The sequence below is a fragment of the Aspergillus luchuensis genome, chromosome 8 (genome assembly GCF_016861625.1).
Source record: "Aspergillus luchuensis IFO 4308 DNA, chromosome 8, nearly complete sequence".
NCBI lineage: Eukaryota > Fungi > Ascomycota > Eurotiomycetes > Eurotiales > Aspergillaceae > Aspergillus > Aspergillus luchuensis.
In genome coordinates this window covers 337,258-360,897 of record NC_054856.1, presented here as the reverse complement: position 1 = coordinate 360,897, position 23,640 = coordinate 337,258, and the positions used below count along the sequence as shown (strand labels likewise).

Here is a 23,640-nt window from a genome sequence, read left to right as displayed (position 1 = left end):
CCATTGCAAACTCTCCCATCCTGGTGGATCGTTCGGTTGTCACCATCCAGCTGAATGTTCCATGCACTGGTCCCGTCGACCTGACTCGCACATCTTCCTCCCGCTCCCAGCTGGGGTTCTCCTTCACTGGCACAATCGTCTTGCACCCGGCTTCTTGGCCATAAATGCCCGAGGGTTTGCTGTTCCTGGAACGACTGGAGGAGAGCCACAGCGTTGGGGACGGCCCGTGGGCCTGCGTAGGCCCCGATGTGTCACAATTCATAACACACACCGATCCTATTTCCCCCCTACTTGTATTGGGCCGTAATTTTGAGTTTTTTTGGGGGGATTTTCCCCCTTGAGAGTGCAGATGGTGCTTTTCGAACCCACCCACTTTTGCTCGTCTCGACCGCCCGCGGTACGCCGGTGCGACAACGCTGCAGGACCTGGCTAGTCCGATGAACATGGGGCCTTCTCTGGTCGTCCGGCATAGATGCGCCTCCTAGTGAGGCGAGTGCTCCTAGAACTTTCTACCCGCGATCTTATCTGGCACTTCGCTGGCCCCCTCCCACGGGCCTCTTGTTTTCTCCCGTCGCTGCTTCTTCTCCTCTCCGTCATCATATACAGACACACTCTTTCTTAAGTCATGGCCCAACAAGGGTCTGGGAAACCTTTTCGTCCCATTGCCCCAAGGAGGATTCCAGAACCTCCAACCCCGGCTGCTGCGCCCGAGGAGGGGAAAATAAAGCGCGCTTCTACGGCTTGCGGGGAATGTAAACGACGTCGAACGAAGGTGAAAACTCCCCCAACTTGGCTCTTCTAGTACACTCTAGCGGTTTCCTTTCCTTTATGATGCATCATAATGGTTCATCTAGCCCCTCCTCCATTAAGTTCTTCTATCTTCTCACTCTTTCTGCTCTGACTTGGCTGGCCGTATCACAGTGTAGTGCAGATACAACAGGGACGCCGTGCGCTGAATGTGCTCTTCACGACCGGGAGTGCGTGATCGATGAATTCGCCGACAAGCGACGTAAAGTCGCGGCCAAGCGTGCCCAGGAGGATCTGAAATATTACCGTGGCTTTGTGGAACAACTTCTCGAGGCGCTACGATCTGGTGATCGTGCCACCATCGACGGCATTCTCGACGTCATCCGATCGGGCGCAACTCATGATGAAATCCGGGCCGTTATTGCTCGCTCCGCCCCGAAAGATGAGATAAATATACCTGACGGGGTGGATTCCGTGGCAACAGACGGCAACAACAGCACGCCGGCGAGCTCCAGGCCGGATGGTTTACCGAATGACGAGCAATAAAATGAACCTACCACCAGCGACGATATATATCAAATTGATGACCACTTACCTTTCCTATCTACGACTCCGACATGAGCACGCGACGACAGTACCGGTTCACGTTTTACCATATTATTCAACGAGACTATGAGAAGCTACGTTAGAGGCCTCGGGGCAGGAGATGAGGGGAAGGGAAAAGAGGGCCAGGTTATGTGAAGGGCAATAATTCCCTTAGTTCACTGTTAAAAGAAACGAAAGTGAGAACATACATTTGCCAGGCTTCCAACCACAGATTTCCTATCTTCTCCATATCCTCCCGTCTCCTCGCTTCTCCTATGGTGGCTCTGGCATGATTGAGTGGATGGCTGAGAAATGTGAGCGTCTAAGGGGCCCCTTTTCGCCCTCTCGTTTCGATACTTGTCTATGCAGTTGAAGACATCACAATCAGTCATGGAGGTCTTTGGTGCGGTCCGTCTACATTATTGGGGGTGGAAGAAGGTCTCTTAGGCGCTACATACTCTGAGAACAATAAAGTAGCCAGTTCTGGAGACTGCAATGAGGGAGTGTGGTGGAACTCAAGGTGCAAATCATCTAGGCACCGGAAGCAATGGAGACAAAGCACTCGAACGTCGGACGAAGCATCATGGCTACATAAGCCCATTCTTCACGAACCCCCCAGCATATGTCGATCGATGGGCCCGAAATAGCGCGCTGGTAAACGCTCAGGGTTGAGGTTGGGTCACCGACAGCAAATCTTGCATATGCAGGTCAGCCTATGATTGGGTCTGTCTGGTGTGCACATTAATCTGCATAACTGATCACTTGCCGGCCCACGGGCCTATCTGAACAAGCGGAGGACCAACCGTGGCTTTTTCTGTCATTTTTTCCCTTTCTCGAGACAAAAGTATGATTCCTGCAGAATGCAAATCGGGCCGCGGACGTTTTCTTCGGCTACGACCACGTCAGGCTTGCACTTGAGGGATCTTACTGGCTTTTCAGGGCTCTTTTGCAGAGACTAAGGGCTCATGGTGGCCCACTTGGTAAGGTCCGTTAATGTGTGGCGTTGCTCGGGCTTTCCGGGGTGGGTCATGGCTCCAACTATTCCTTCGATTCTACATTGAGGATATGAGCCAATGGCGAGCTAGTGTGATCGCCTGGTACTATTTCTTTGCCTGGTTAGGCAACTGTGTTGGTGTGGTAGGGAAATTGCTGCAGAATACTGCAGCCGCAGGTACTCTCACGCTGCACTGCAACGGCCTGAGATTTGGCAGGCCGGGATAGTCTTTAGCCATATTCGAACCAACTCTCATTTAAAAATTGCATACATAAATAATGGATATTCTGTAATCTCCTGTAGAGGACCGTATACAACTATCCCGGCTCTACGCCCAAATTTCGTTCCGACAAACCGGGACACCCGACTGGACCATCCGTAATGTGCTCTGAAGCTTCCTTGTCGGAATTGACCGACAAATATATCCCTGAAGGAGACGTCATAATCAAACCCTGGTCGTCGGAAGTCAAAGCTTATTGTACTCCTCCACTATCCTAATATCCAATGATATCATCTTTTATACTACTCATCTAGTGTTTGGCTGGTGTAGTGGTAGCCACCTTGGATGGAACTCTTACGGGCGTTTGACATGAGGTGTCTCTCATCTACGCTAAAAATAAATAGTAGAGCAGGTTCCGAATTCCCACGGCTGCCTTTGACTAGTACGATAAAGGAGAAATTGTTTGGATAAATATCTAGTGCTGGGGAGAAGAACACATTTAATATATCTCCAGATGCAAGATTATGGAGGAGGGTTAGTCTGATTTATATCACATTTCTTCCCTGTTTCTATGCTTAGTATAGTCAAATTTATTGTAGGTTCTGATACCCTGATAAAACTTGATCACAGTATTGTGAAGTGGTATTACAGTATCTTTGATAGTCCCTTTCTATGACACAGTCTAATATGATTGTAATAGATCTAGTGGGTCATGAATCACCTGCTCCCGCGTGTTCATTCTGTCTAAATAAGCAACATTCTACTGGTCCGCAGGTAGCTGCGGGTAAAAGATGTTTTTCTTTTAGCCTTGTAGTAGCAACGTCCTTAGGTTGTTCTATGACAACGCCCCCTATCATTTTATACAAGGGATGGTCAATAGAGCCACATACTGTATAGTGTTTGAGATGGTAATCTATATAGTACCAAGAAACCTGATAACAATTACTCTATCCACTCGGCCACACTGATTAATTCATACACCTTTGTAATAAATTAGGCCTCATACAGCATTGCTCTGTTTAGGCCCTATACTCAATAGCACTATTAGGAATTCACATTCAAGATGACAGACAGCATCCATGTGATTGCACATGTTGTTCCCATCTACCTGGAAAATCAGAGATAGTGCTATGCTATGCTTAGCATATGAATAATACTCTGCCCATGTGGAGTTCGTAATAGTGTGGGTGTTGGGGTAGGTCAGTGAGCGGCCTCGGCGCAAGCCCTGGATTACAATATCTCGGTCATACTAATAGTAAGTCTCTCGCTGGGGGAGAGACCTGGAACCAACAATTCGTAAAATATTCTTTCATATGTCTTTGACTTTTGCTTTTTATTATTTTTGTTGGGAGGCATATTTAAAGTCAGTACTATTTTGTTGACATATATAACCTCACCCGGCCACCTCGCACGAATTATCTTGGATCTGCCAGCCAGCCCCTATCTGAAAGATAACACCAACGACCCCTTCTCAGAATACAGAAAGTCAGAAACAACAAAATGACCACCACCGACCAACTGCAACAACCACAGACTACCATGCACCCCCTAACCACATGTATAGCTATACTAGCCTTCACCATCTACCTAACCCTAGTCCAACACCTCCGTTACCGACGCAAAACAGCAATAGAAGCCCCATTCGCAACCAACAAAAGACCTCTATCAAGCATGACCATTGAAGAAGCACACGCAATCATAACCCAACTACAAGAGCTGGAATTTCCCTATGCGTTTGCCAAGGCTCGTCGTATGGCTCTTTTGAAGGTACGTACGACCGCATAGCACCTAACTGCAACCAAACAACTAAATCAAATGCAAGGCCGGAGGCATCCCCACCATGTCGAAGCTATTCGCCGTGACAGGCCAGAATAACCGGCGAAACGCGGGTAAACGCGCCGTCGACACGGAGATTCTTCTCCGAGAGTCGCAGTCCCAGCGGAGAGATTCGGATCGCTATGCGACTGCTGTGGCGAGGATGAATTATCTGTATGTGTGACACATCTTCATTGGTGTTAGTTATTGAACTTGTTTGTTCTGAACTAACCACTATAGCCACGCGCGCTACCGCCGCGCCAACAAAATCACCGATGATGATCTCCTGCATACACTCGGCGATGGACTCGCTGAGATTCTCAACGTCATTGAGCGGGAAGAGTGCGGGGTCTCACGGACGTGGAGATCTGTGCTCTGGGGATATTCCACAAGAATCTGGGTGAGGATATGGGCATCCCGTTTGATGTACTTCCGTCGAAGGCGGAGGGGTGGGCAGATGGGGTGCAGTTTGCATTGGAGTTGACTCGTTGGACGGTTCAGTATGAGGAGCGGGTTGCGAGGTTTACGGCTACGAATGATCAGTATGTTCGTGTTTATGTGGACTCTGCGCTTCCGCGGTTGGTGAGGCCTGTGGTGAGGCGGATGTTGGGTGCTGGGTTGGATGAGGTGATGAGGTTGAGTTTGGGGTGGGGTTTCTCATTTTTATACTATGTTATAATCCAGCGTTACATTGGACCCTGTGCTAACAGTTGTTTCAGTCTCGAATCCCCAGGATATCTCTTATCATTCGTGATAAACCTCGTGCAAACCTCACGGAAACTGTTTCTGCGATATCTCGCCCTTCCGCGTCCGGCTTTCCGTGCCGTCAAATTAGTGCATGATATGCCGAATCAGGAGACGAAGTTGTACAATTTTGAGAGAAAAGTCCTGCAACCGTGGTATATTCGACCTACTGTCTGGTCGAAATGGGGTCCTGGAGCATTGCTAGTCAGGTTGTTCGGAGGCAAGGTACCTGGTTCGCGTGGAGACCGGTATCAACCACAAGGATACGATCTGATGACGATTGGGCCGGAGCCACAAAGGGGAAGGGGAGTGGAGGAGATGAGAAGTGATATTGAGGTGATCAAGGCGAGGGGGGTAGCGATGTGTCCGTTTTCAAAGGCCAAGTTCGATCACCTTGGTGCAAACTGACGGAGTTGTATGTTATTTAGATCGAGGGGGCGATACTACCATGATTTGGAAGATATCAAGTTTGAGAGGGTGGGAACTTTGCACTTATATGCCCTTGAGGACATATTGCATTCATATGTTTTATCGTTGATGGGTTATAAAACCATCGTCTTTTCCTGATATGAAGCGAGGTCACAAGGTGATCAAGGACGTTCTATATATTTTGTTGTATATCACGATCATCACTAGTAGTAATTTTTGAGTTTCGGAATCAGATGACAATAATGGCAGCAGTTACTAGTATCCTCCTATAGTCCATAGCCTGACGTAAACCCGAAACATAGAAACCATCCCCCACACTGATATTATAATCAACCCAATCCAAGCTTCGAGGAAAACAACTAGCCTAAGACAATCTTTATTATATACGATCCACCCTCCTCACCGAACCCTGCAACGCTCGCCTAACATCCACCTCCCTAAACCCTGGCGTACGACCAAGGATCACAAGCCCAGGAAGAAGCCCTAGTAACATTCACTCATCAGCAAACTACCAAAACCCCAATTGGATCCCACCAAAGAACATAGCCACTTACTCGAAAAGAACCCCTCAACATCCAAAACATACTCCCCCACAGCATCTCCAATCCCACTACACCTCAGAAACATCCCCCCATGAGTAATATCCACCCCCATCAACCCCAAAAACCCTTCTACATCACGACAATCAAACCACGTCCCTCCAAGTCCATACATCTCCAGCATATCATCCCTACTCTTCCTACTACTACTACTACTGCTCATCACCCCCAACACCCTCCCTGGCATCCTCCTATTCTGCGGTACATCCCCGTCAACACCCCGGAAATGCGTACCCGCGCCGCCAATACCGTAGAAGGGTAATCCCGGCACCTCTAGCGGATCGGTACACCCGCCCGTCAAGAGCTGCTGGAAGCGCGGTTGGGTCTTCTGCGGATCTCGGATGCAAGGCACCAGGCGGAAGACGCGGTAGATGGTGGATGGGTTGGAGCGCGGGTCGGTGAAGAGGCGGTAGGCGTGCTCGAGGGTGTAGCGGTGGAGTTTGCGCAAGAAACGGGGTTCGTGGAAGGCGTAGGTGTGGTGTTTTGTTGGGAGGGGCGTGAGTGGTTGGTTAGGGATTAGAGGGTGGTTGTTATTGGGGTATGTTGGTTGTTGGTGATGATGATGATGTGCGGATGGAGATTGATCTGATGCTGTGGATGAGGATGAGGAAGAGCATAATGGTGTAGTATCGTTTGTGCTGGTTGCGACGGGAGTGTCATCACCGTCATCGGACAGGAGAATCTCATGAAGTCGTTTCAAGCGAGTATGGATTGTAGGATGTAGTTGGTGGTCCTCAGTGGCGACATCAGCGAGTAACCCTGCTACCTCTTCCCTGACGATGCGGAATCTCGCTTCAAGCTGCTCGGCTCTGTCGATCGCTTTTCGGAACACGGCTTCCTTCTTGAGTCGGTATGTGCGCTGAGCACGACGGACTTGGGTGCGACGATTGGGAGAGAGAATGGCGGTGCTGTTGGTAGTGGTGGCGGTGGTGTCTAGACGGGGCCGTCCTACTCGTTTGCTTGATCGACGGGGTGTCATTTCCCACGAAATATCCCTTGTCTGGGCATGTAGGAAGCTTGTTTCTCAAGGTTGATGTATTTGTTTTATTTGCTAGCTTGTCTACTGTGCTGCGTGATTCGATTGTGGCAACATATTTCATCAAATTCTGTACTGCGTGTAGTGTAGGAATGAAGTTTGGTTCTGATATTATAATCTCGGGAATGGAGCCTCGGCATAATGTCAACCACCCAACGTTTATTTAATCTACTCCACAGATATTTCCCAACGTTGTCCCAACTTAAAACCCATCCATCCCCTACATGAAATGGTATTCGGTTGAATTATCAGATCCGGATCCTGTAGCTTCTAAAGCACGGTTATATCCATCCTACGATTTTAGCATTTTTCACTGTTTTTTAGCCTCGTTGGAGCGTCAGCAATGTAGTTTGCAGGACCGAGCAGGCTCAGCTGCTTGATCATACAAACCGTGCCTGATCCGCGTGAAATAGCTTGAGCGATGCTGAAACCATGGAATCCAGGTCAGTGGCACCAGTCTTGACCCTGGCTTCCTCGATGCTCTGCCGACTGGCAATCAGTTTCTGCGCCACATGACCCCATTCCACCTTTTGCTTGGGTATATGGACCTCCGAGAACGACGGGCTTATCTCCACGGGTGCCAGTCGACCATTATTCTTACGCACCTGACCGTCGACAATGACGGTATCGATATCACGAATTGACGAGTGAAGGACAATAGCTGCAACCGGGTCCTGCTCACTCGCGCACACCATCCCCGGGCTGGTTCCGTCGAAGATGACTAGATCGGCAAGCTTCCCCACTCCAATCGAGCCCAACTTATCTTCCATATGTAGGGTACGGGCACCCTGAATGGTTGCCAGACGGAAAACGTCTTGTATGGAGAGGTCCAACGAGCGGGGAGTCTTTCCACTGGCAATGACCTCTTCGTTCCGACGAGCTCGTTCGGCTTGCAACCCAAGACGCATAGCGGTAACCATGTCGCTAGAAGTGCTGCTATGACAGTCGATTCCGAGAGAACTTATTTTACTACATCCCTCCTGGAAGCAGACTGGGTATCCATGTGCCATCTGCAGTTCCGATCCTGGGGTGGAAGAGACCCATGATTTTGCCTTGGACAGCTTCTCGACGTCGCTTGATGTGAGATTTGTTGCGTGGGAAAGGATGATATCTGGTCCGAGCAGACCATAGCTATCAAGAAGATCAACATATGAAACGTCGTCTGTTCTGGTTAGTCCTGTACATATTCAGTGTGTGGTAACATACTGAAGTGCCCCCGAACGTAGTGCGTAGTTATAACCTTCGTGCCTGCTTTGCGGGCTCTGTCGTAAAGTGATACCACGACATCCTTTGGGAGCATGACCCCATCGAAGCCCAACCCTATTTCAACTCTGCCGTCTCCATAAGGAGCTGCAGCAGCGAGATCACTCAGCTGCTTTACCACCCAATCATCTAGAAAATTTCCGCCAGGTACAATTTCCGGCTTCCATGACTTGACAGTGTGAGTGGGAGTGTAGCAGAAAATTGATCTAATGCCGGATGAGACCGTGGCTTGGAGGCCATGCAAAGCTATACTGGGTTAACTTCAAGCTGGGAAATTGAAGTCTATCAACTTACAATGAGCGGCCGTGACATTCAGATGGGCATGATCTACGACCGTTGTGGTGCCGGCATCCAAGGCCTCTAGACAGCCTGCGAGCTGGCCCCAGAAGATATCTTCGGGTGAATAATTGATTTGTTGAAGGTTTCCTACATCTATAAGCAACTAATGGCACCAAGTTCAAGATATTAACTGACCAGTGGGCATATACTCTATCAAGGTATGGTCGGCATGACGTCCCTTGAGCTGTGTCTGCCACAGATGATGGTGCGTATCAATAAAACAAGGCGACACAATCTTGCCCGTGCAGTCGATAACCTGAGTGTCGGCCGATGGAGGTGCAATATGCGACGAGATCTGCGCTATCTTGTTCCCCTCAATCAACAGAGAGTGCTCGCGGAGTGGTGTAACATCATCCCCGGACGGGACGAGAATGGTCGCGTTCTGGAGCAAGATCGTAGAAGGCATTTTGTGACAATTGCTTGAAGATTCTATCAAACTTAATCTGCGTGAAGCGGGATATTTATACAACAGGATTCCCTTGGTTCCGATGACACCGAGCGGGGAAGCTAGGGAGCTCAATTTCCGTGTTCGGATAGGTGGTGTGACTAAAATCCCACGTCACTCCTTTGGTGTTATCCTGCTGTTCCAGAACAGCCTAATTGGTAAATCTGAAGCTCCGGACACCGAAGACGCGAAATCCGACCGTTGAGCCGGAAGTGTAATCGGACATAGGGAATTGCGGACTTAGCAATTTGTTGAAACCTTATGTTCAATGTGGTATCGGAGATCGATAATAGCCGCCATAGAGGGCAATTCCATTGATACAGATGGTGCTCTTCGCTGTGGGCGCACTTTCTAAGACTCTGGATAACCTCTAAAATACGATGTCTTCCAATCCAGTAGTCACTGATGGTTTTCCACTGTCGCTAATCAAGGGGATATCATACTCTTTGCATTGGCAGTACTTTGTGCCAGTTATCCCTTACGCAGTGAATCCTAGCTGAATACTTCACTTCAGACCGCAAGTACTCAGCCAGAATGGAATGTATCTGTCAGTCCGATAGAAATGTAGGCTCCAGCTAACCTTTTCATCGAATCTTTGGGTAGGAGAAGTAGGCTCATGTTTGCAGGTCATATCGGAGAATAGTTCACTTCTCTGATCATCGTAGAATTGTAGAATGTTATGAGCTAAGGGGGGACGCAGTGCTGGCCTGACCAAATTATATAGTCAACAGCTTTCTCGGCAGGCGGTTGATTGCCAATGACTATCTGGGCATGAGAACTTTATAAGCATCGTATTACCTCAGGCAGCGTATGTATAGAGATAAAAGACTTTGTTGTTCCCATACTATCACACTGTTTGTGAGGCAATAGAGAGTATTGAGAGAATCACATGTCAAACAACAGACTTCTCAGAAGAACAATTGAAAAGTGAGTTGGCAATTGTTGATTATATGACAGCTACAGTGAAATCAAGAGTGAAACCATAGAAAACTTCAGAGCTCAAGCACATGACTGTTACCAAGTGGTGTGGTTACCCCGCCTTCCAAATCAGGTATACTATAACCTGCCAGTAAACATGGCGCTACAATCCGCAAATTCTACGAGAGCTTATCCAAATACACCTGCTCAGGTTCCTAACTTGACAATAAGCTAAGGTGCCCCTGAACACAAATCACAATGGTATAGATTCCTCTTATCTCTCTACCTCGGCACGTGAAACATCCAGCCTTGTAATACCCCCCACTATAGCAACACCACCATCAGAACAACAATCACAAGATCTGATTTCCACCATCTATTCCCACCACTCATACAAAACGCTCAGATCTAAACACACCAACAATTCTATACATCTAAGCCAACAGCACAACATATCCACCTACTCATCATATATACACCAAAGTCTAAGTCTATCAAGCCTCTAGTCTACCATCACACCACCCCACCCCCCACTATGCTTGCCCCTCACCAACTCACTCCCTAGTTTCTCCCCGCCTCCCTCTCAGCCACCATCTCAGCAATATGCGGGTTCAACCAATACTCCCCCAACACCTCTGTACTCAAGTTCTTCGCACCATCAATCCGCCCCTTACATTTCTCCCCACTGCCACACGTACACTCAAACGGCTGATCCATCTCCCACTCCGTTGACGGGTAGAAGAATGTCAACGGTTCCCCCGCCTTCAAGTCGCGGTTGTCAACCACCCGTACCTCCATGTTGTGCATGTCGAAGTTGACTGTCGGATCGCACGAGTGGTTGCAGTACACCAGGTCGGAGTTCAGCTCAATGTGGCTGTCCCGTCCCGTTTGCACAGATGTGTAGGCTTTCTTGGACGGCGTAGTTCCGGTGATTTTGCATAGCAGGGAGCCGGCGGGTGCGGAGACCAGACTGTATGCCCCGCTGGCGAAGGGAATTGGGCTGCGGTTGACTTGGATTAGGTGGGGGTGAGTGGGAGTGGGTTCTTGTGCTGTTGTTGTAGTGGTGGTGGTTGTGGCTGTCATTGTGGTTGCCATTTTGGAGGAGAGGTAGATGGAGAAATAGTAGTGATAGTGGTGGTGGTGGTGGTAGTAGTAGTAATGTAGGTTGTATTGTAGGTAGATAGTTAGGTAGGTAGGAAGAAGTAAGAGCGTTACTGGGAGTACCGACGGACACCTCCTCCCCTCCTTAAGTATCGGCGTAAAGGATCCCCAGCATGTTGCATCGGCCGAGGATGTCTGCGGACGAGTGGATCTGGCAGCAGATGGTGACGCAGGGCTATTGGCAGAGTCATGGAGTTTAAAGTGGGAGGGCGGGAATGATCACGGAACAAGGCACCTTGTTTATGGTTATCTGGTGGATCAGCCGAGGTACATCACGTAATAGTACTGGGTTGCCTGCATTAGACTACAGTCCTATTCTTGATGCGTGCATGAGTTTCTTAGTCTTATTTTTGGGCTCAATAAACTAGGTAAGTTAGTTAGATTGAAACATCGACATCATTCCACGCCATTCCACACATCCCCGCTTCTATTGAACATCCAAACAAAGGACGACCAGAATCAGCACAAACTCAATTCAACCGCACCGTAAACTCCTGTCCATTCAACCACCGCTCCAGATTCTGGGCCACTTCTTCATACCACCCATGGATCTGCTCATCCACATATCCCATATGCGGTGTCAAGAGCACCTCACTCCGCCCATCCTTCCCCCACGCCGTCGTTCTCCACGGACTATCAGCCGGCAACGGCTCGGTCTCAAACACATCCAACGCCGCCGCGGCAATCCCACCCCGATTCAGCGTCTCCAACAACGCCGTCTCGTCCACCAACGGGCCGCGTGACGTGTTCACAAGAAGGGCCGACTTCTTCATCGCTCCGAGCTCCTCCCGCCCCACGATTCCCCGACTCCGCTCCGACAGAACATTATGTAAACTCACCACATCCGCCTGCTGGAAGAAATCCAGCTTCTTAGGAATAGCCTCAAAGCTACCCGCAGGTAATCCCATCGCCTCTGCTTGCTCGTCCGCTTTCTCCTGCGTTAGGTTCGTCGACCACGCAATCACCTTCATCCCGAATGCCTGGACTGCTACCCGCCCCACCTGCGCCCCGAGCTTCCCGACACCGAGCAACCCAAGCGTTCTGCCTGCCAGCGACAGACCGAGTGATCCCTGCCATTCGCCGCGTTTGATGGCTGCATCGTCGCGCGCAATGTGTCGCGCTGCTCCGAGGATCAGTGCCCACGTGTGTTGCACTGTGGAGTGGACGCCGCTGAGGCGGTACTTTGTGCCTGCGACGGGGATGCCCCGCTCCGCGCAGTAGGCGGAGTCCAAGGCGAGGTTGCGCGTGCCGGTGGTGAGGAGGAGCTTGAGGTTGGGGAGCGCGGACAAGGTCTCCTTGGAGAAGGGAGTGCGTTCGCGCTGAGTGACGATAACATCAAATGGGTACAGGCGCTGGATGAGTTGCTTGTGCTGGGCGGGGTCGCGCGGGTTCAGAGTGTCGGGGAAGTAGCTGATGTCGACGCGGGAGGTCAGGTGGGCAAAGTGCCGGGGGGAGATGTTCTGGTAGTCATCGAGAATGGCGACTTTGGGAGGCATCTTGATGGTATTCAGGAGTAGATTGATCGTGAACGTAGTGTGGTGGATAGAGAGTATCTATGGTGATTAATAATTGGTAGGAAAAGCCGGCTTATAACCCGGGATGAGGGTATATCCGGAACCCCGCGATGAGCTCAGATTCTCCCCGCACCGATCATCGGAGGGGCAACTTCGGATAAAGGGTCTTGATGCAGGGACAGTACTCTAAATCTCTAATATTAAATTATATAGTGTATCTGTACCATTATCGACATAAACAAGGATAATTCAGTCGAGAACACCATATGCCCAACTAAACCATAAACCACATCCTTTTTTGTCCCACTGTAGATCTACCCCGGATACTCCACTCCACTCACCTACCCCAGCACACAGATGGGAGCACAGGGCTATTACTCCATATTACAATCAGGTTACATCCACCCGGCAGGTCAACAAGCTATCCTAAGTAGCTCCCAGCACCTATCCAAATATCCAAACATCCAAACAGCGTAGCACACCACCACCTACATCCCCTCCCCATCTTCCTCCCACTCCGCCGCCCTCTCCAACATCCCAACACTCGCCCTAAACAACACCCTCTCCCCATCCCGATCCGCAACCTCCCATCTACTCTCAAAATCCACTCTATAAAACCACAACGCCTCTTCGACCGCCCACCCCTCCCGAAACATCACCTCCGGTTCCCCACGACAACACGCCCCCGCACCGTCCCGCAGCTTATTCTCCTCGGACAAGACGACGCTCCCGTCCTGGATACCGGCATCCAGCAACTCTCTGCTCTTTTCATAGATGGATTCGAGAAGCGCGCCGACGTCGGCGTGCAGGATGCGTGTGGACAAGTCGGCGTTGTTGGCCACGCAGTCGCGACCGGTCGTGATGTAGATGGTGCCGAGGTGGTCGAGGGGTGCGGGGCCGGTGAAGGATGGGTGGTTGATGAGGCGTGTGCCCGTGGGGGTTATTTGGGGAGTGAGAGATTGGGATAGATGGTGTAGAGAGGTGATGCGGTCGTGGAGGGGGAGGAAGGGGAGGTGGGTTAGGTAGGTTGTTAGGGTTGGGGGTTGGTGGTGATGATGATGATGATGATGATGATGATGATGATGATGATGGGGGTTGTGGGGGAGGAGGTTTGGGGGGTTCATTTTGGATGGGCTTGATGATGTGGGAATGGTGGTAATGATGGTGGTGGGGTTTGGAGATTGAAGACTGACAATTTGATAGATCATACTTGTGTTGACTTTTTATACTAGTTGCTGGGGGCGTGACTTTTGTGGCTTCATGGTTTGTGTTACTGTCATGATGGTCTGATTGATTGGTACTTTTCATTGAATGCTAGGGTGAGATTGTGGAATCAATGTATAAGTGTATAGTATGGAAGCTATATAGGGAATACGATGATGCATAAGAACTAATTCAGTCAGGTTGTCACGGTTGTGCTCGTCGTCCCACGAGTTTGTACATAGATTCTAATAGGCTTACTCCAGCATTTGCTCCCGCCTTTCTTTCCGTCGCTGATCCACTCAGAGTTTGTTTTCTGTCGGCTTTGTCACTGCCATTTTCCATGCTACCGTCATATTGCTTTTGTCCATCACCACCGTCACCACCGTCACCACCGTCACCACCATTGCCTCCACCACCACCACTACCACCACTACCACCACTACCAGAATTACTGCCAGTTCCAGTGCTGCTGCCTGATCCACTATAGCTCTGGGAACTGTTTCCATTATTGCTGTCATCGTCGTCGCCATCCTCGCCGTTTGCTTTCCGAATGAGCCTTTGCCGATAGCGATGTGCCTCTTCCCTGAGATTCCTCAATGCAGTAACCCCTTTCTTGACAATTGCGACGAGCTCATCTTGCCCGAGATTCCTATCAGATAACTTGAAAGCCTTGATCGCCGTAATCTGAAAGTCCATCTTTCTCCCCTCTGATTGAGGAGGAATAGCATGAATAGCGTAGATAGTCATATGGGTAGTCGCAAGCACGGCAACAAACGTGTGCGCCTTTCCGCTGAATTCAATATAGTCTTTTCCGTAATGCTCGAGCTCAAATAGTGCCCGTGCTCCAAGAGCGCCGCTATGCAAGGCAGCACGTTCTCCAGCAAGCCGATCATCATGCTTGCATATGTTGTAAAGAAAGAAATTCGGCAAGATCATCTTGTCGGGATCTTCTTTGTCTTCTTTCACACCCTCCAAGAGGTGATAGGGGGTGATGTATCCTTCAAGTTCTGTGTGGATTGGTGGTTGGTTTGTCGCCTTGTCCTTTCCCTGCCCAATTCCTCTTTTGCCCGTTCGCACAGGCGGACTCGCCGAGCTCTCCTCCTTCACTTGGCCCACGAGGGCCTTCGGATCGGCTCCATCGACGAGATCAGGCCTGGCCGAGATCATGTGCGGCACTATGGGATCCAGATTGTAGAAATGCTTTTTGAGTGCTGTTATCGTTCCCTCTAACGGCCCATCTGTATGCCACATGGTGCTATCATATCGGGCGCCGAAGAGGTTCAGGTAGATGCCTGGCAGCACGTTGCTATTAGTCTTATATTGCCTGCACATATTACCAATGCCACGCGCTGCCCCGGGACCAAAGCTATCCAGATCAGATCGATTCTGCATCATTATCCGTCGAAGATCACCGATATTGAACGGCTCGCGCTCCCTACCAAACCGTTTCTCGACCCCGTTATGATTCAGATAGCCTTCTAAATTCATGTCGTAGATAGCGGGCATGCTGAGTTTGGGGACATCGAATTCGCGGTTTCGATTGTTACGATGTTGATACTAGATTAGACGTTAGCTTGTAATGAATCTGGCTTATAATAAAAGGCAGAAGCCTACATCACACAGGTGCGTCAGATCAGGCCCGCCTCTTCTCGCAAAGTCCTCGACAGACTTGCAGTCAATTTTCAGAGGTGGTGTCTCGTCACGACCGTTTCCCCATCTGATCTTTCCTTCACGGTGGCGGAACTCCATAAGTGCGCTGTAAGTCAAATGGATCTTTGGATGCTGATCCCAGTATTGCTGGCTGAAAAGCTTTCTTTGCCTTCGACGGGCAGCCGACTTCTTCGTTTTTGCCATTCCTCCTTTCAAGGGCAATGGATCTAGATGACGAGCTGGTTGGGATACTTGCGGAGGGCTGGTGTGCTGGGATTTTAGCTCGCGTTTGACACGCTTTGCGCTGGCCTTTTGGCGGGGTTGATTGTCGTTTGGCGGAGTTTGTGCCATGGTTGTACAGTACGGTTGATGTGTCTGTTTGTAGGAAGTGTTGGATTTGACCATGACACATCTTGAGAGTCCCGTCCTGCTTTGCTTCTACATATAGGTGGGTTGGTTGCACAGTGCATTGTAAACACCGGGTTCATTGTTTGCCTGTGTTGGTCCTTTGTTCAGCGGTGTGGTGTTGCTGACAACAGTGGTCTATTGTCTAGTTCAAGTGTTATGGACTTTGTTCATTAGTTTCAGGCAGAAGGGTGTTCAAGAGGTCTTTGACGTTTGATTGTGAACTGCGTCATAGAAAGAGCTTTCCTTGTTTGTAATACTGTGGTATCTATATACAGCATCATGTATCTACCCTTAAGGCAGGTGCATTGTTGAGACGGCTAATGCCTGAAGTATAATGCTCATTATATTTGCCTAATTCTGAAACACTCTACAATGACTTCCATTGTTTGCCTAGACGCCCATTATGCTATTCAAACACCGCCAGACAAGTCATACACCTTCAAACCCGTTCAAACATATCTAACAAACAAAACTCAGCAAAAGAATTCCCAATACCTTTGAGATCATTGTTATAAAGATTACTATACGCATATAGTTTACTATAAGCAGCCATGCTTTCTCCAGCTCCTCGTCCCTCTTGCCTACACATTCCCAGCATCATTCAATAAAGTTAATCCAAATTGGAAAAGAAAATGAAACAACTCGTGAGTGGGTTCGATATTCACAAGAAACAGTGACTGACTGAGAACAGGATATCATCGTCGCAGACCGTTTCAAACTCGTCAATTACATCTCTTCAGGCACCTATGGCGAAATCTATGAAGGTAACCCCCCACCTCCCTTTCCTTCTTAACAAATACTAAAATTCCCAGCAATTGATCTCGATACCAAATCCAGAGAGCGCGTTGCGCTCAAAATGGAACGCACGAAACTCGCTGACTCCCTCACCAGGGAATCATTCTTCTACGAGAAGCTCCAAAAGGGCAAATCCACTGGCATGCTTAAACTCCACTTCCCTACCGACATCTGTGATGAGTACCGCGTCATGGGTATGGAACTTCTAGGCCCCAGTCTCTGGGACCTCAAATACTTCTGCGGGGGGAAATTAAGCCTCAAGACAGTTCTTTTGATAGCCGACCAAGCGATTTGTCGATTAAAGTCTTTACATGACCAGGGTATTATCCACCGGGATTTGAAGCCGGATAACTTCCTCATGGGGAGAGGCCGTGAGGGAAATAAGATTTATCTTGTGGATATGGGCCTTGCGCGTGAGAAAGTGCTGGCACCTGGCAATCCGATGACTTATAACGGAGATCAGGCAAATTCGTTCCTGGGTACGAACGACTATGCACCTAGGGCTGCGCATCAGTTGCATTGTGTGTTTTCCCTTATTACCATTCTGATGATATACTAGTTGTTACAGAATACTGACAATCGTGTAGGTCAGACGTATCGGGATGACATGGAGAGCTTTGGCTACGTGCTCATTGACCTTCTCAAAAATAAATTACCCTGGAGTGGTATGACAACTACTGTCGGGGGACAAAGTCCCGAACAGCAGATGGGCAGCAAGAAAAGACGAATCAGTCTGGACGAGTTGTGCGAAGATCTCCCAGCAGTGTTCAAACAATACTTTGAACACGTGAGATCGCTGCGCTATAACCAGCGGCCGAACTACTCTAAGCTCCGGCAGAGATTCGCAGCCGAATTCAAGCGGCAGGGATTCAGCCACGACTATGTCTTTGACTGGACAGAAAAGCGCTTTAAGGAGGCAGTTGCAGAACCAGCTGAGGAAGCGTATGTATCTTTTTCGTCAAGTAGCCCTTAGCTAGTAGCGAAATATCTATTCTCTAGAACACCCGAAACAACCCCACCATAAGGATAAACAAAAACAGATAGATAGCACAGCACTACTCAAATCCAAATTGAAACTACCACTCACTCCAACTAAACCAACTTGTCCCCCACAAACTCCTCAAACCCCCTAACCCCCTCCACCACCCCCAACGTCTCCTTCACCTTCCCCTCCTCATCCCCCCCATGATACCCAACCTCTTCATAAAACCTCAACATATCCACGACCTGCCACCCCTTCTGCCCCGGCATGAATCCGGCATACACCTCCTCCTCCATCCTGACATACCGAACCTTCTTCCCCATCACCCTACCCATAATTTCCACCACCTCCTCAAACGACCAAACCCCATTAGCCGCATAAACCCTCTCAGTCTCCCCCGTCAAAATCGGAACCACAAACTTCCCCAATTCCCTCACCGCATCAATCAGCGGGATCTTCTTCCCGCCATCCATAACATTATACACAACCAAGTCCGCCTTTCCCTCCGGATCAGGAAGAGGCCTCATGAACGTCTCGAAATTCTGCATGAACATGCCCGGATAGAACACTGATACTTTGATGCCGTGGGATGAGGAGAGTGTGCGTAGTGCCTCCTCGGCTGCGAACTTCGAGTCGAAGACGTCTACTTCCCGTCCGTGAGGGTGGGCGGGTACGGCACTGCTGAAGATGATGTGTTTGATGGTGCTGGGGCATGCGGAAATGACGTTTTGTACTTGTGTGAGTTCTTGGTGTTTGAGGTCTGGGACTGAGTAGTCCGTTAGGGTTATTAGGATTAGGGTGTGCGTGTTGGTTAGGGCTGGGGTGAGGGTTCCTGGGTTGTTGAGGTCCGCGGGGAGGACTTCGATGCTTTGCTTGGTAAGGGATTGGGCTGTTGGAGAGGATGGGTTGCGGACTAGGGCGCGGAGAGTGTATTCGGTGCGCAGGGTTGGGTGGTTGGTTATAGCGGAGATAATGGAGAGGCCTTGTTGGCTGGTGGCGGGGAGGATGGTGAGGGTTTGGGGGTCCATTGTGTCGTTGGGTGGTGGTGGTTGATTGTAGATGTTTGGTTTGTGATGTCAGTGTGTGTAGAGAAATTGATTGGTTGGTTGTTGGGATGAGGTTGTGGTGGTGGTGAAGCTGCTGTTGAAGTATACTTAGTATATCCGGACTTTGTATTACGTCCGGTCGGAGATTGTATGGAGGCCGGATCCTGCGTTGCATCTAGTTGTTAGGGGCGGATATAGACGGCATGGGGACCGGTCGGTGTCCGGGTTCTTAGGACCGGCATGGGCCGAGGGTGTCATGAATTTAGTTGCTTAGCTTAGAGATGAATTTTTGTCCAATTAGGATTTAGATGTGTGTTAGAATGGTATAATTGCTTCTCTTGAGCACAACCTTGTATAGTTATGATGATTGTCTATCAGATCTACCATTATTTATCCCTTGCATACGCGGACAGATAAAGTTTGATCGGTAGATACATTCGGGGATAACCAGTGCACGTGGCTCGCTTACCATTCACCCCTTGTATGAGACTACATGATATGGCATCGATCTGTCTACCAAGGTCCTTGATCTATTTGCACTTTGTGTCCCATGGACATGGTACCCTGTAGCCAGACCCCGGCTCCACTTTCCGCCCGGAAGCTGCAAGCTTAACGTTGACACTTTAAGTCGACCACAATCTTCATAGATCTGGACAGTCTCCCCATGGCAGGTTTGATGCTAAGCTTTCTCGTAAGAATTCAGAAAACAGTTATTCGGTATGCATGAAAGTCCGTTCATTGTATAACAGTGAGTGATAATCCATTCAATGAAACGCCGAAACACTACCCATTCAGCCTTATCTCGTAAGCTACCTACGGTCCCACCGCAACATTTTATGCCTCACAGAGGCGCCATCCCCTCAAACTGCTCAGCTCCTTCCGTAGCATCGAGCCAACATACCCGTCTCTTGGTAAAGACTTCATGTCCTGGCTTGTATTTATTTACTGTCTCATCATCGAAAATACCAGCACGCACAACCCTAAATCCACCCGCGCTTCCATCGGCATTTACTTTGTATCCGAAGAGCGGCGTACCTACCAGCACCATAGGTCAATTGATGATATGCAGAAATTGAGTGATTGACATATCCACATACCACAATCCCCACAGAAATGGTTCACGATCCGAACTCCGCTGTCAGACGTCTTCGGTAGCTCTTTGGGATTCCCCGTGATTTTCACGTTGTCATCTTTGGACACGAAGTTGTAGGAATACAGAGTGCCGGTGACTTTGCGGCAGTCATGGCAGTGGCAGAGGGCCTATTTTCTAAATTAGAAGAACTATTCTTGTTGAAGGGGGTAGATACCTAGTCAGGTACTAACCACTATCATAGGCTCGCCACTAAGCTCAATTCGGACATTTCCGCAGAAGCAGCTGCCTGTTGTCATTGTCAGAGTATGGGTTGTTGGATATTATATACAGACAGTAACTTTCTGAAATGTGCCTTATGAAAGCTCTTCTGCACTGGGAGTGATGAGGCGGCTATATATTCAAATTATAAGGGTGAGCTGAGAACAGATTACAAAGCTAAGGTAATCCCAACGTAAGCGGGTTGAGGTTGAGGTAGTTAGTTATTGAAGCCCAACGCCTCCCCGTTGAGTCATCATGGCGGCGTTTCAGCTAGTTAACTAGTTTTCAACTACTAGTACATTAGTGGCAACTATATACGAATCAGCGAACTACTATGACTACTGTACAGTGTTATCTGGGATACCTCATCGGCCTGAGGAGTAGACTGATTAAACTAGGCCTCGGACCTTGTCCTTGAGCGAGCGGGGTATTAGTGTAGCATAGTAAGTAGCCTTAGTCTGCATTACCCTAATTTAACACTGCCTATTCTTATCATACAACGCCTTACCCCTTGTCTTAGTAACGTATATATGATACTTTGCCTGCAACGCTTGAAAGTTGCCTGATTTGAGACCACTCATTATTTCCTATCCGACCAAGAAAAAACAATCCATAAACTATTTCTACACACTGATGCTACAGATGGTTTTGCAGAGTAAGCCAATGTACCCGGAATATGAGTCAATATATTCTCTGCAACTTAGCTGACCAAGATTATCTTCCAATACAGTTTGTAACTGAAAGAGGCGATCCTGTACTAATAAGAATGTATAAATTACTATTAGTGCCTCTCAGTCCTTACAATGAGTCTGTATAGGAGAGAAGCAGGTGGGCTGCCGCAAGGGGCAGCCCGGGCGGGCGCATTGTGTTGTCTGGCTTATCAAGGAGCCGTCCGAGTGTCTGTCCGTCAATAGAAACTAATCCTCTCGTCCTCCGAAAGAAAAATTCATCACAGGGCAATCCTATGACCTGAATCCAAACCATCTCTCCGATGTCAGACGAATCAATCTTAATATTACATCTCTTTTCCGTTTGCCCTGGCAAGCACATTGCCGCTTCATGAGACTGAAGCAACACGCGGCCCGCAGCTTCCATTCTGGAACTGCGGCAAATTACGATCTGTACTCTTATACATCTGGTAGATTTATCTTTAACGAATCACTCCGGCTAGACGAACGCTACGTTGAATTCGATCATATTGCTCTTTTACGAGAAACTGAAAAGGTTGTCGGCAGGGACCATGGGCATGCCACCCACATCACTAAATTAGCAGAGGGTGGCTTCAATCGTGTCTTTCTCATAACAATGGATGACGGATTCGAGGTTATCGCGAAGATACCATATCGCTTTACCGGTCCCAAGTACTATGCCACTGCTAGCGAAGCTGCTACCCTGTGCTTCCTCCATGCAAAAGGCATCCCTGTGCCCCAGCTATATGGGTATTCGCCTTTAGAGGATAACCCTGTCGGTGCGGAATACATCCTAATGGAGAAGGCGAAGGGTGTTGGATTACAGAATAAATGGCATGGCATGAGCAAACGTGATCGGCATGAGCTTGCATCGAGTTTCGTTGAGATTGAGAAGAAGTTCTTCAACATCCCTTTTGGGTCTATGGGGAGCCTTTACTTCAAAACGGACATTAAGCAGGACCATCAGGCTGCACTATATGCTCCCGACATACCACACAACGAAGACTATGAAGTATTCTGTATTGGTCCAACAGCAGATTACATGTTTTCGTACGGTAGAAGAGCCGCTCTGAATATTGATCGTGGACCCTGTGAGTTTCTATGCTTGGACATGATGATACCTCCACTTTCTCATCTTCACAGGGAACAACCATAAAAAGTACCTAGCGTGTATTGCTAGAAAAGAGGCTGAATGGATCCGCTCCTTTGGAAAACCAGTTGAATTGGACTTCCCATATAATGGCGTCTTTCCTGGGTTGAAGTATCCGGCTGATTACTTGCCACTTCTGGACAAGTATCTCGCTTTAGTTCCATTTCTGCTTCCGGAGGACACAAATAGCCGTCTTAATAAACCAACTCTTCGGCATCCTGGTAAGTCTTCAAACTGTGGTGTGCCATCGTTCATTCTAATAAGTCAAAGATATGAACCCAAACAATATCTATATTTCACCAGAGTCTGGTGCTGTGTCCTGTATCATTGACTGGCAGCACACCTTCATTGAACCGCGCCTGTTGGCAGCTGGCTATCCTCGTGCATTTGAAAACCCTGATCTCCAACAGTCAACTGATCTGAGAGAGCCATCACTTCCTTCGAACTATGTGGCCCTGTCGTCCCAGGAAAAAGCCGAGGCGGATGAACTCTACCGGCGACGTTTACTATTTCATTATTACCGTATCTTCAACGGTCATTACAACAAACCCCATCTTGAAGCTTTACGTGACCCCATTCTGCTTCCCCGGCAGCATCTCGTGGATAGGGCGGGCCGTCAGTGGAGTGGAAATCTAGTCACTTTGAAGGGAGCTTTAGTCCGGATGGTGGAATATTGGCCTCACCTACCTGATACAGAGGGGAAGCACTGCCCTGTAAAGTTCTCAGCGGAAGAACTGAATGACTTTCACGATGAAGAACAAACATGGCTCAATCTGAACAAGGTGGTGAGTCAGTGGTATGATCAAGTCGGTGGTGTGTCCGAAGAGGGATGGGTCAGTAACGACCGCTATGATGAGACTGTCCAGAGAGTTGCGGAACTCAAGTCTGCACTAATAGCGAGTGCGGAAGGGGATGAGGAAGGCATTCGGCTGTTGGAAGAAGGATGGCTATTTAGGGATCGTGACGAAGTTTATTAACCTTTACTAGGGCCTCTTAAAACATGAGTGAAACATTCTAGGAGCGAACCATTGGTGGTCTAACTTCAAGGGCTAGACTAGTAGTCGCATTGTATTATTGAAATTCCATACCATATTATAGCCAAGTACTGACACAATAGAAGAGCAAGAGCTGACATGATAGTATTATTTTAAGTTAAAAAAAAGAACTTCGAAGGCGTTCAACAAAGTATTATACTTATATATCGGTTCCTTAACCCCGTATCCATCGCCATAGTTACTAATATCGGGCATAATGAATACAAATAACCCAGTTTTGTAAGTAAGAAAGCTTACCGGATTCGAACTATTAATCTTAGTTTGAAATACTTCCTGCTTGGAGGAAGACCTGCTGGATAAAGTATGTAGTCTTGCAGAGGCAGATGATACCTCAGGTCACATTAGAGCTATCTGAACATAAGAAACAGTATCCACTGTGGCTGTAATGACATGTAATAGAAAAAGAAATAGAAGTAAAAGAAATATATCAGGCCAATGCCGTAACCGAGCACTCCTGCTCCATCGCCGCAGGCACGCCATGTGACTTGTCACCTGCGGCTGA

General features: G+C 48.7%; 12 protein-coding genes across 12 annotated transcripts; 4 read left to right on the top strand and 8 right to left on the bottom strand.

Moving 5' to 3' along the window:
- Nucleotides 1–625: 625 nt before the first annotated feature.
- Nucleotides 626–1,293, top strand: AKAW2_80132A (Zn(II)2Cys6 transcription factor domain-containing protein; the record flags this gene model as incomplete). The annotated part of the gene is made up of 2 exons (XM_041681118.1): nucleotides 626–772; nucleotides 922–1,293. 2 exons carry the CDS (start codon nucleotides 626–628, stop codon nucleotides 1,291–1,293), a joined length of 519 nt encoding a protein of 172 aa, XP_041548093.1.
- Nucleotides 1,294–4,217: 2,924 nt separating this feature from the next.
- AKAW2_80131A (uncharacterized protein) lies at nucleotides 4,218–5,513 on the top strand (the record flags this gene model as incomplete). Its single annotated transcript, XM_041681117.1, has 5 exons — nucleotides 4,218–4,313; nucleotides 4,369–4,535; nucleotides 4,602–4,761; nucleotides 4,863–5,008; nucleotides 5,081–5,513. The coding sequence occupies 5 exons, from the start codon at nucleotides 4,218–4,220 to the stop codon at nucleotides 5,511–5,513; spliced, it is 1,002 nt and encodes a 333-aa protein (XP_041548092.1).
- A 400-nt stretch (nucleotides 5,514–5,913) lies between these two features.
- Nucleotides 5,914–7,112, bottom strand: AKAW2_80130S (uncharacterized protein; the record flags this gene model as incomplete). The annotated part of the gene is made up of 2 exons (XM_041681116.1): nucleotides 5,914–6,017; nucleotides 6,089–7,112. The coding sequence occupies 2 exons, from the start codon at nucleotides 7,110–7,112 to the stop codon at nucleotides 5,914–5,916; spliced, it is 1,128 nt and encodes a 375-aa protein (XP_041548091.1).
- Nucleotides 7,113–7,549: 437 nt separating this feature from the next.
- AKAW2_80129S (uncharacterized protein) lies at nucleotides 7,550–9,177 on the bottom strand (the record flags this gene model as incomplete). Its single annotated transcript, XM_041681115.1, has 4 exons — nucleotides 7,550–8,331; nucleotides 8,376–8,678; nucleotides 8,727–8,858; nucleotides 8,907–9,177. 4 exons carry the CDS (start codon nucleotides 9,175–9,177, stop codon nucleotides 7,550–7,552), a joined length of 1,488 nt encoding a protein of 495 aa, XP_041548090.1.
- A 1,518-nt stretch (nucleotides 9,178–10,695) lies between these two features.
- Nucleotides 10,696–11,229, bottom strand: AKAW2_80128S (uncharacterized protein; the record flags this gene model as incomplete). The annotated part of the gene is made up of 1 exon (XM_041681114.1): nucleotides 10,696–11,229. One exon carries the CDS (start codon nucleotides 11,227–11,229, stop codon nucleotides 10,696–10,698), a length of 534 nt encoding a protein of 177 aa, XP_041548089.1.
- A 536-nt stretch (nucleotides 11,230–11,765) lies between these two features.
- On the bottom strand, nucleotides 11,766–12,791 carry AKAW2_80127S (D-2-hydroxyacid dehydrogenase family protein; the record flags this gene model as incomplete). The annotated part of the gene is made up of 1 exon (XM_041681113.1): nucleotides 11,766–12,791. One exon carries the CDS (start codon nucleotides 12,789–12,791, stop codon nucleotides 11,766–11,768), a length of 1,026 nt encoding a protein of 341 aa, XP_041548088.1.
- A 506-nt stretch (nucleotides 12,792–13,297) lies between these two features.
- AKAW2_80126S (uncharacterized protein) lies at nucleotides 13,298–14,017 on the bottom strand (the record flags this gene model as incomplete). The annotated part of the gene is made up of 1 exon (XM_041681112.1): nucleotides 13,298–14,017. One exon carries the CDS (start codon nucleotides 14,015–14,017, stop codon nucleotides 13,298–13,300), a length of 720 nt encoding a protein of 239 aa, XP_041548087.1.
- A 199-nt stretch (nucleotides 14,018–14,216) lies between these two features.
- Nucleotides 14,217–16,013, bottom strand: AKAW2_80125S (uncharacterized protein; the record flags this gene model as incomplete). The annotated part of the gene is made up of 2 exons (XM_041681110.1): nucleotides 14,217–15,569; nucleotides 15,627–16,013. 2 exons carry the CDS (start codon nucleotides 16,011–16,013, stop codon nucleotides 14,217–14,219), a joined length of 1,740 nt encoding a protein of 579 aa, XP_041548086.1.
- A 913-nt stretch (nucleotides 16,014–16,926) lies between these two features.
- HRR25_2 (serine/threonine protein kinase) lies at nucleotides 16,927–17,838 on the top strand (the record flags this gene model as incomplete). Its single annotated transcript, XM_041681109.1, has 2 exons — nucleotides 16,927–17,386; nucleotides 17,453–17,838. 2 exons carry the CDS (start codon nucleotides 16,927–16,929, stop codon nucleotides 17,836–17,838), a joined length of 846 nt encoding a protein of 281 aa, XP_041548085.1.
- A 119-nt stretch (nucleotides 17,839–17,957) lies between these two features.
- AKAW2_80123S (uncharacterized protein) lies at nucleotides 17,958–18,875 on the bottom strand (the record flags this gene model as incomplete). The annotated part of the gene is made up of 1 exon (XM_041681108.1): nucleotides 17,958–18,875. One exon carries the CDS (start codon nucleotides 18,873–18,875, stop codon nucleotides 17,958–17,960), a length of 918 nt encoding a protein of 305 aa, XP_041548084.1.
- An 859-nt stretch (nucleotides 18,876–19,734) lies between these two features.
- On the bottom strand, nucleotides 19,735–20,282 carry AKAW2_80122S (GFA family protein; the record flags this gene model as incomplete). The annotated part of the gene is made up of 3 exons (XM_041681107.1): nucleotides 19,735–19,928; nucleotides 19,991–20,153; nucleotides 20,217–20,282. The coding sequence occupies 3 exons, from the start codon at nucleotides 20,280–20,282 to the stop codon at nucleotides 19,735–19,737; spliced, it is 423 nt and encodes a 140-aa protein (XP_041548083.1).
- Nucleotides 20,283–21,303: 1,021 nt separating this feature from the next.
- AIM9_5 (phosphotransferase enzyme) lies at nucleotides 21,304–23,060 on the top strand (the record flags this gene model as incomplete). The annotated part of the gene is made up of 3 exons (XM_041681106.1): nucleotides 21,304–22,024; nucleotides 22,077–22,304; nucleotides 22,354–23,060. The coding sequence occupies 3 exons, from the start codon at nucleotides 21,304–21,306 to the stop codon at nucleotides 23,058–23,060; spliced, it is 1,656 nt and encodes a 551-aa protein (XP_041548082.1).
- Nucleotides 23,061–23,640: the final 580 nt, after the last annotated feature.